General features: G+C 72.5%; 1 protein-coding gene across 1 annotated transcript in view; it reads left to right on the top strand.

Annotated features, from left to right (window-relative positions):
* H696_01264 (PEK protein kinase) overlaps positions 1–10,480 on the top strand; it is a gene marked incomplete at both ends in the record, with an annotated part of 10,994 nt that extends 514 nt beyond the window's left edge. The window contains 5 exons of the mRNA XM_009495151.1: positions 43–68; positions 347–953; positions 1,105–8,443; positions 8,640–8,692; positions 8,876–10,480. Coding sequence (XP_009493426.1) covers positions 43–68; positions 347–953; positions 1,105–8,443; positions 8,640–8,692; positions 8,876–10,480 — 9,630 coding nt within the window. The remainder of the gene's footprint in view (positions 1–42; positions 69–346; positions 954–1,104; positions 8,444–8,639; positions 8,693–8,875) is intronic.
* Between the last annotated feature and the right edge of the window lie 114 nt (positions 10,481–10,594).

Genomic DNA, 10,594 nt, shown 5'->3' with positions numbered 1-10,594 from the left:
CCCCCCCCCCCTCCCCTGCCCCGGCCGCGTCTCTCCATCCAGACGAGCACCACTCCGATTGTCGCGCTGTGCCCGGCCGTTTGACCGCCCCGCGATCCCCAATCGCCGACCCACCCATTGGAGCGCGTGCGCGCACACCCGCCCATCCATCGGCACACGCGGCCCCTGATCGCCGGAGGAGGAGGAAATCGAGTCCCCCCCCCCCCTTACTTTCCCTTTTCCCCTTTCCCCGCTTTTCCCCGTGTCGGTCTCCCGCCCCGCGCGACACCCACACCCCCACCTGTTCACGGCTGTGAGCCTGAGGCAGAGGGTCTCCCTTCCCCCCCTGCCACTCCCCCCCTCCGAGCGCAACCATCACCGACTCCGACCATGTTGCTGGCGGACGGCCGGATGCCGTGGCGGCGCCATCGGCCCCCCCTTCCTCCCTTTCCCCCCTGGCCGGGCAGCCGGGCCTGAAGCAGCCGGCCACGTCGGCCGCCCCGCACCCGGGTGCTCGTGCTGCCCGGCAGACGGCCGCCCCCGCCCCCGCCCCTGCCCCCGGCGCCGATGATGATCCGCTGGTCGCGCTGGCCACCGCGCCTGCCACCCCGTACACCGCCCCTCGGGAGGACTTCCCCGGCGGCGTCTCGACGGGCATTGTCCGCCATGGCGGCGGCGGCGGCGGGGACTCTGCCGGAATCCTGCGCGCCGGCGGCGGCGGCGGCGGCGGCGGCGCTGGCCCTGGCAGCGCCTGCGACACCAGCCCCACGGGCAACACCCCGGCGCACGCCGGCGTCCCGGCCCACCCGGCGCCCGAGGCCTTCGCCCCGGCGATGGATAGCCTCGCCCAGCCGGAGCTCGAGACCCACCTGCGCCAGACCCTCTCGCAGCAGTACCAGCTCCTGCTCTCGACCAACCCGGAGATCCAGTCCTCGGTCATCCCTGTGATCTCCCAGATTCTGATCAAGTCCAAGGTATGTTCCCTCGTGCACGCACTGCCTCTCTCTCTCTCTCTCTCTCTCTCTCTCTCTCTCTCTTTCTCCCCCCCCCCCTCCCCCTCGCCCGCCCCTCGCCCGCCCCCGATCCCCTCTTGCTGACGTGCTCGGCCCGGCGTCAATTCCGCAGGTCATCAACTCTCTCAACGACTTTGTCGGGTCCTACTCCGGCCTCTCGACCGAGGCGGCTGATTCCTCGTACCAGCCAGGCGCCGGGTCCAGGCGTCCTGCCGCCGCCGGCCGGCCCCCCATCCGGGACCCCGGCCGCACTGGCGTCGATTCGGAGGCGGCTCCCTCGGGGTCCGTGTCTGCAGGCAGCAATGCATGGGCCCTGCCGGCGCACAGCGACGCCAAGATCAGTCTTGCCACGGTCCTGGCGGCCGGTGCTCGCCCCTTGGCCGACTCGCCGGTCCCGGTGGGCCCGGCGGGCCCCTCGGCCGGTCTGCCGGCGGCGCATCCGCTCCCGCCACCGGCGCCGCTGCTGGCCAGGTCGCAATCCGGGCCTCTCCTGCTGGGTCCGACGCCGGCGCTCGACATGCCAGCCGCGGCCGGGAGCCGGATCCGCGGCTCGGTCAGCCCGCCGGGGCTCGGGCTCAGCGCCCCCCCCGAGCCGAAGCCCTTTCTCTATGGCAACAAGCAAAGCTCCTACCATCCCCCGCCGATGTCCATCTACACGCGGATGAACTCTCGCCGGGGGCCGGGCCCGCTGACCGGGCCCGGCGATGTGTCCACCTTCGGGGCCCCCTCCCCGGGCTTTGGTGCGGGGCTGGGCTTCTCCGGGGCCACGCCGGCCTCGACCACCCCCTCCGCCGGGACGGCGGCCGTCTCCACCTTCGGGGCGTCCTCCTCGATGGGCGTCACGGCGCCCGGCTCATCTTCGGACTTGGGTCCCTTCTTCCCGCTCGGCGGCCCGGCCGGCAACCCCGGTGTCGGGAACAGTGGCCGCGTCTTTTCCGGCCCCTTTGCCGAAGGCCCGGCCACCATCTTCCCGGCGCTTCCGCATGCCGCAGCCCCGGCCGACCCGCCGGGCCATGGCCGGCTGCCGGGCTCCGCCAGTGGCTTTCTCGGCCTGACCCTGGCCGGCGGGCCGGCCACGCCGGCCGGTGCCCCTCCCCTGCTGTCGCTGCAGCGCACCGCCGGCGGAGGGTCGCATGACTTTGCGGACTTCGCCGGCTACTCCGGCTCCTCGGGTGCCCTGTGGCCCGGGCCGGCGGGTGTCGCCACGCCGGGTGGTCCTCGGCCGGCCGCTCCTCCCCAGGCCGGGGGCATGCCACCCGGTGGGCATTTCCCGGAGCACCTGGCCGCCAGCATGATGCACCCCTATCATGGGCATCCGCACCACCCGTACCAGCAGTATCAGCAGCACCAGCAGCTCCTCTCGGCGCACCAGACCTTCTTCTTCATCCTCCGGCGCTTTTCCAGCCTCCTCCAGTCCCCGGCGCAGCGCATGACCAGCGAGTTCAAGATGGACTCCAGTGTAGTCATCGGCTCTGGCGGCTTCGGCCGGGTCATTCGAGCGGAGAAGAAGCTCGATGGGCGCATCTATGCCCTGAAGCTGATCCCCATCTTCCAGGACAATGCCGAAGAGGCCCTCCTCCGGTTGATGGATGAAGTTCGCATTCTGGCCAAGTTGAATCACCCCTTCATCGTCCGGTACTTTGACTCGTGGTTCGACTATGGCCCCACCGGCATCATCGAGTCTGGGTCCGACGGGTACGACGACGAGTACGACGACGAGTACGACGACGAGTATGACGACGAGTACGACGACGAGTACGATGACGAGGATGATGCAGACCACAGCAGCAGCTCCTCCTCCTCCGACCGCCTTGCCACCTATTCCTCGGACTTCCTCTCCTTCGATGGGAATGGCAATCGGCAGCCCCTCTTCCGACAGCAGCGCGCCCGGCCATCCATGGCGAATGGGGATGACTCCGAGGCGGGCGACGTGGCATTCGGCTCCGCGCAATATGGCGACTCCTGCACCGACTCCGCCTCTGCCGACGCCTTCAGCCCAGATGATGATGATGATGATGGCGATGGCGATGACGACCAGGAGGACAGCGAGTCCGACGACCATGCCGCCAGCTGGAGCGACGACGAGGCGGATGACGAGTCCGGGAGCTCCTTCGGGGACCATGACACGGCCAGCCACAACACCGACAGCGACGATGGCCTCTTCGACGATTCGGCCTCCGATGACAATGGCATCCACTTTTCCCTGTCGCACACGCGGCTGTCCTCGCCGCCGCCGCCGCCGCCCCTTCGTCGCCGGGAGATCCACACCCCCTTCCGTAGCCCGGTGCATGGGCTCCCCCGGCGGGGCTGCCGATCCAGCTCCTCCGACAGCGAGGCCGATGGGGCCGGCACCCCGATTGAGCCGACCTTCTACTCACTGTCCGAGGATGCCCTGGTGGCGGCCGACTCCTCCGACCTGGCCACCAGCCTGGATGTCGCCCCCATGCTTCGGCAAGTCCGCGCCGGCGGTGCTGGCGGCGGCCTGTCCTCCGGCTGCTCCACCCCGGTCCCCGGGTCGCCCGTGCCGACGACCCTCGAGGATGGCAGCTCCTCTTCCGGCTTCTCGGCCGCCTCCTCCTCCTCCTCCGAGGCGGAGGAGGACTCGGAGGAGCTGTTCCGCAGCCTGGCCTTCGGGCTGATGCTGGATACCGGCGCAACGACCACCTCCCTGGGTGGGCCCGCCGCCGGCGGGTCGCCGAGTCTCCTCGCGCCGGCCCCCACGACCGGCCCCCTGCGGTCGGCCCTGAGCGAGTCGCTGTCGCGTGAACGCCTGCGCGACGCCGCGGCCAGCCTCCCCCCCTGTCCCTTCACGGCCGGCTCGCCGGGACCCAATGCCACGGGGTCCTGGCCGGCCTCCGGGTCGCCCTCGCCCCCCTCCGGGTCGCCGCCGCTGAATGCCACGGCGGGTGGCTCAGCCGCCCGGGCCACCGGGCTGGCAATGGCGCCGGCCGTCCTGGCGGTGGCCCCGCTGACCGCCTCGGCCGAGCCCGGCAGCCCGGTGCACCAGACGCCGGCCGGGTCGCCGTCGGGCTCGCGCTCGCACGACTCGCTCGGCTCGGTGGCCGAGCAGCCCGGGTCTCCCTCACGAGCGGCCGGCATGGCAGCCGACCTGTCCTCGATGTTGGTCCGGTCGGCCTCCCGGCAGCTGGCTCTGCTGCAGTCTTCGCTGCGGAGCTTGTCGGCCACGGTGTCGGGCGAGCCTTCCCCCGCCCCGTCGAACCCCGGGACTCCGCCACTGCCGGGGGCCACGGACTCCGGCGGGCCATCGCCCTCCCTGCCAGGCGGCGGCCTGCCACGGCTTTCGGGCCAGGCCTCGGCCGGGCCCGGCTGCTCGCCGGTTTCCTCGCCGGAGTCCGGCTTCCCGCGGTCGGCCTCGCAGCCGGACGATCTGGCCGCCCTGGCCGGGTCGGCCTCTCGGCCGATTCCCATCATCCCCGCGGAGGGTCTGCACTCGCCGCCGGCCGAATGCCCCGGCTCGGCGGCCGGGGCTTCCGACAGCCGGCTGGCCATGGTCGAGTCGCCGGCCCTCTCGCCCGGGTCCCCGACGTCCGGCGTGTCGCGCGATGCCCCGGCCGAGCGGGACACCCCGCCACGTTGGGGGCCCCTTCGCGGGGCCAGCGCCCCGGCCGCGGGGTTCATTTCCACCTCGCTGCCGGTGGCAGGCCCGGCCGGTGTGCGGGATCGCGTGCGCCCGGCGGACTTGGTGGCCGCGGCGCGGCTGGCCGCAGCCGGGGCCCCGGGCTCCCGTCGGCTGGATGCCATTGCCGAGGCGCCGGGCCCGGGCATGGGCGGGCGCCCTGCCGGCGACCGTGCCGGTCCCCCTCCGGCCCCGCCGCCCCCCTCCTATGAAGAGTCCTACATCCAGCAGCAGCGCGCCCTGCGTGAGAAGCTGGCCGCCAGCCTGCTGGCCCAGTCGCCACCGGCCGCGGGTCCCGAGGCGGCGTCCGGCATGGTGGACCCCCTGGACGCGGAGGCCGATGGCGAGTCGCTGATGTGGCACACCGGCCAGCCGCACCCCGGGGCCGATGCCGATTCCGACACCGACCATGAGGATGAGCTGATCCCCTTCAATGTGGTCCCTCGCGAGGGCCGCGCCGCCGGGGGGGGGCGGCCCTCCGCCTCGCGGGTTTCCGCCCTTGGGGCCGATCCGCGGGCCGATCCGGACTTTCACCTGCACTTCTATGGCCCGGCGGCCGGGGCCGGGCCGCCTGCCTCGGGCGTCGGCCGGACCCCGGTGATCCTCGGCGACCTGTCGCGCACGGAGTTCGACCCGCCAGCCAACGGCTCATCGCTGTTCACCCCGCGCCCGATGCGCATTGTCTCCGGCCATGCGGTATACTCGCCCCCGGGCCCGGGCGGGGATGCCAGCCATGGGGACCCCTCGCACCGCGGGGCCCCGCTGGTCCAGCATGAATCCTTCCCGGTCTTGGTGACCCCCGGCGGCGGGGGCGACACGATGTCCGGCCCGATGGCGGCCGGGGCCCATCCGCGCCCCTACCCCTCGCCCTATGGGCCCTATGGCCCGCAGTACTCGGCGGCATACCCGCACCACCCGCACCACCACCCGCACCACCACTCGGCCTACCACCACCACCACCACCACCACTCGGCCTACCACCATCATCACCACCACCAGCCCGGCGACTTCCCGCGGTACATTCCGCTGGACCGGTCGTACTCGGCCGTGGAGGCGCTCGACGAGTTTGAGGTGGCCTTCGCCGGGGGGGTGTTCTCCGATGGCGACGCCCTGGAGCAGGAGTCCCGGGTGTTCCTGCTCAACTCCGACTCGGGGATTTCCCTCAGTCCGCTGTCCTCCTCGCCCACCTGGTCGACGGCGTCCTCCTGCTCGTCGTCATCGTCCTCCTGGACGTCGCCCGGGCTGCGGCCGACCGATGTCGCTTCGTCCGGGGTTCTTGGCCTGGCGGCCGGGGGCGGCTTTGTTCCCGAACACCGGTCCGGGCGCCGGTCCAGCGCGCACATCCTCCAGCGCGACGAGTTGGCCTTCCTGCCGTCGGCGACCCCCGAGTCGGATGACGACTTTGGCCACCGGTCCGACGGCGAGCACCCGCCCCTGCCCCTCGGGGGGTCGGCGCCGCCCGTGTCGCAGCTCCATGCCCGCATGCCTCGCGGCTTGGGGGCCCTGCATGTGCGTGGCTCCCCGCTGCCGCCGGCGGAGTCCCGCCGCCCGACCACCGACGATGACCACACCGATGACGATGGCTCGGACGATGAGCTGGCTGGAGGCGGCACCCCCGGCCACTCGCGCCACCGGCCGCTGCGGACCTCCCTCTCGGCGGCCACCCTGCCGCTGCCGGCCGACAGCCGGTCCGCCTCGCTCCTGGGCCTTGATGTGCCGCCGGCCATGCGCGGGCCGCGGTCTGCTGTTGGCGCGGTGGCTGCCAGTGCCGCTGCCGCGGCCCTGGCCACCGGCTCATCGGCCCATGGCCATTCGCACTCGCTGCCCCTGCAGTGGAGCAGCCTGCCGCCCAGCTCGCAGCTGTCGCCGGCCTCGCCGCAGGCCGCCGACGAGCCGCCTGCCCACTCGCCGGTGCCGGTCGCCGTGTCGGAATCTGCCCCGACCGCCAGCAGCCGGTCCCTGGCCGGGGTGACCCCGGGGGCCAGTGCTCCCGGCTCCAGCAGCGGTGGCCTCCCCCCGGGGCCGCCACCGGCCGGCATCACCAGCCCCCGGCTGGGTTGCTCCATCGAGAAGTCCAAGTCTCGGCTCAAGCGCCGGTCCTACACCGGCGGGCTGAGTTCCTCGCTGGACCTGTCGGCCGTGGCTCTGTCCCCGAGTAGCGGCATCCCGCGGCATGGTGGCACGGCAGCCGGGTCGGCTGCCTCCTCTTCGTGCGTCGGGGTGCCGGGCAATGGCGAGGTCTCCCCGTCCGGGCTGTCGCCGGCGTCGGCGTCCTCTTCGCCGGCCTCCGGTGGGCTGTCGGTCGCGGGGGCGGCGGCCGCGGCCGCTGCGGCTGCCACCGCCGCTGCCGCGGCCGCTGCCGCCGACCGCCCGGCCTCCCGGCGGCCGGCCCGCCAGCAATCGCAGCACCACCCCCGGGTGGACCCGGCCACGGTCGGTGCTCACCCGCACCACCGGCGCCGGGTCTCGCGGACCATGTCCTTCGGGGCCTATTCCGAGGCGCCGGCCGGCGGGGGGAACCCTGGCGACCGGGAGGCCGCGGACTCGGTGCTGACCGAGCTCCAAGCCGCGGCGCTCATCCCCTCGGAACTGCGCTTCCCGCACCTGCCACTGCACTTGAATCTGCCACTTCGGGAATCGGCCGCCACCGGGGCCGCCTCTGCCACCGGCGGTGGCAGTCGCCCGCACGCCAGCAGCCCGGTGGACCTGGCCGCCGCGCGGCCGGCCCCGCCGCCGTCACCCTCCCCGCCGGCGTCGGTGGCCCTGCGCCGGGCATCGGTGGCCCGTTCGGATCTGCATGCGCACGCTTCCAAGGTCCGCCGGCGTGGGGGTGTGGCAGATGCGCCGGAGCTCCTGCTCCTGGCCCCCCAGCCACCGAGCATCGGGCTGGCCGCCGGGGCCGGAGGCGTGCCGGCCCCGGTCCCCGGGCCGGGCGCCACGTGCACACATTGCGGGGCCGCGGCCGCGGCACCTTCCCGAGCCCCGGTGGTGTCGCCGGCCCCGGTCCCGGCCCTGCCGGGGTCCGGTGGTGGCTCGAGCTTGGCCCTGCGCATGCCCGGCTGGCCGACCGGCCCGGGGCCCAGCCTTTCGACCAGCCCCGCCCACATGCGTGCGTCCCTGGGTGGCGCTGCGGCCCCGGCGACCGGGGCCGGCTCCTCATCGATGACCACTGGCACGAGCTCGGCCGCCGGGGGGGTGGCGGCCGCCGTGGCGGCCGCCGTCACCGACTCCAACTCCCAGGGGCTTTACCTGGTCATCCAGATGGAACTCTGCCAGGGCCACCTTGGCGAGTGGCTGAGCATCCGCAGTGAGCGCCTGGCCGCAGCCCGGCGCCGGTTGCGTGAGCAGTCTTCCCCGCCGCTGGAGGGGGCCGCCCTGGCCGGGGCGGCCTTCCGCCAGGCAGGCTGCCCGGCCGCGGCGCTGGTCATCTTCCACCAGGTGGTTGATGCCCTGGTGCACATCCACAATTCCGGGCTCATCCACCGGGACCTGAAGCCGCAGAATGTCTTCTTCGAGTTCTCCGACTCCCCCGGGCGCTCTGACTCCTCCAGCACCGCGGGGGCTTCCGATCACACCGAGGCCGGCTCCACGACCGGGGCCGATGGTTGCTCCACCTCGGGGACCGAGTCCGACCGGAGTGGCTCCTCCCCCTCGGGCCTGAGCGGCTCCGACTCCAGCCAGCGGACCACCCTTCCCTACCACTCAGATAGCTTCTGGGAGTCGGACTTCTCGCCGTGCGTGCGCATCGGTGACTTTGGCCTCAGCGCCTCGGAGCATATCCGGGCATCGAGTCGGCGCTCATCCCACACCAAGGGTACGGCACCTGTCGGGGGGGGGGGGCTCTTCCTTTTGCTTGCCCCCGGCCCCCTGGGGCCCCTCCATCATCCGTCTCTGCCTCCCGCCCCCCGCCCCCGCCCCCCCCCCCTTCTTCGCTCCTCTTGTGCTCACCCCCCGTGTCCCCTACTTGCTCTCCGCCCGCCTCCTTACCTTGCTCCCCCCCCCCTTTCCAGGTCTCGGCTCCGGGAAGCGTCGCCGCCATACTGCCCGAATTGGCACCCGTCCGGTATGTGCCCCTCACCCAACTGTCCCCAACATCCATCTTCGCACATGCCTGTGCCTGGACACATGCTCGCATACATGCATATACTCGTGCTGACCTGACACACACACACACACACACACACACACACACACACACACACACACACACATCTTTCCCCACTCCTTACCCCGCTCGCACGCCCAGTATGTTGCCCCGGAGCAACTCAACTCCTCGGAGTACACCGCCAAGGTTGACATTTACGCCTTGGGTGTCATGCTGATCGAGCTGCTCCACCCGATGTCCACAACTTCGGAGTTGCTTCGCGTGCTGGATGGACTTCGCCCGCGCGGGACCTCGGCCTCTGTGGCCGGCGCCACGACCGACCCCTTCCTCCAGCCTCTGTCCTACTTCCGCCCCCTGCTCCCGGAGGAGATGATCCAAAACTGGCCGCTCAAGGCCCTGCAACTGGCCGTGGCCATGACCCTCCCGCAGCCCGAGCGCCGGCCCTCGGCCGAACGGGTGCACCAGGTGGCCTCGGAACTGCTGGCCGACTTCCACATTGTCACGTCAGATCGGTACCGGTTCCAGCGCTCGGTGCCGCCGGTGGCGCCGATTGACACGGCCCCGCCGGCCGAGCCGCTCCCCGGGCCGACCCCCTCCACCCTCCCCACCTCGACGCCCACACCCACGCCCATCGTCAAGCATGCGCGGCCCTCGGCCTCCAAGGCTTCCCTGGCCACCGGGGCCCTGTGGGGCGCCCGGCCGCCGCATCTCCCCCTTTCGACGTCGCTCCTGCCGCCCTCGGCCTCGACCGACAGCCTGGTGACCCCGACCCTGGGCGGAAATGCCGGGCCGGGCGCCACCAACCTGGTGGACATCCAGGCGGACTTGCAGCTCTTCGATGGGTTGCTCCACTCGGTCCCTGGTACTCGCGAGTCCAGTCGCACGGTTTCCCCCTCCGTTTCCTCCACCAACCTCAGTGGCCTGGTCCTTCCGCCCTTCACCCCGGTGGCCGGCGGCAAGCGCCTTCCTCGGCTGCACCATCTGACGCCCAGCCGCGCCGGTGGGCCGGGCCACGGTGCCGCCGCCAGCCGCTGGGCCGGGAGCTCTTCTGGCAGCCTGCACCAGCGTAGTGCCAGCACCGCCGCCGGGTCCAGTCGCTCCTCCGACCACCTGCACCACCGGCGGACACACTCGATTGAGATCCCCGGCGGGGGGGGGGGCCATTCGGCTGGCGGCGTGCCGCCGCTCATGCCCTCCTACAGCATGTCGGCCCTGCCGTTGGCTCGGACCCCCGGTGGTGCCCGCTCGCGCCAGCACGCCGGGCTTGTCTCTTCCTCGTCCTCCCCCTCGGCCTCGGTCACCAACACCCCTGGTGGCGGCGGGCCTCGGGGCCATCTGGGCGGCCATGCCGCCCGGGCTTCCTCCCCCTCAGGCGGAGATCGCCTCTGTGGCACCGACGATGAGGAGGACGATGTCCTCACCGGCTCGGCCTCCTCGCCGGCGCTGCTGCATGACCTCCTCACTCGCACGGCCGATGGACCATTGATTCCCGGCTCCGGGGCCGGCGCCCTGCGCGTCAAAAACTTCTCCGAGGACTCGCTCCTATCGGCCACCGATCTGACGGCCACCGCTCCGGCGATGCTCATCACCTCAACCGGCCGGGGCGGCGTGCGGACACCCGATCCGCTGGACTCGCGGGACCTCCTCCTGATGGAAAAGGATCGCGAGATCCAGGCCCTGCAGGCCGAGGTCGCCCAGCTTCGCGCCCTGCTGCTCCAGCAGCAGCAGCAGCAGCAGCAACAATAGCCACTGTGGCAGGAAGCGCGCTGCCAGCACATCCCCTCCTTCCCCGGGGCGATGGGGAAGTCACGCGCACCTGGCGATCCACCTCCCCTTTCAGACACAGATCCCCCCCCCCCC

Source organism: Fonticula alba (genome assembly GCF_000388065.1).
Source record: "Fonticula alba strain ATCC 38817 unplaced genomic scaffold supercont2.2, whole genome shotgun sequence".
Taxonomy (NCBI): Eukaryota; order Rotosphaerida; family Fonticulaceae; genus Fonticula; species Fonticula alba.
This window is presented reverse-complemented; position numbering and strand designations above follow the sequence as displayed.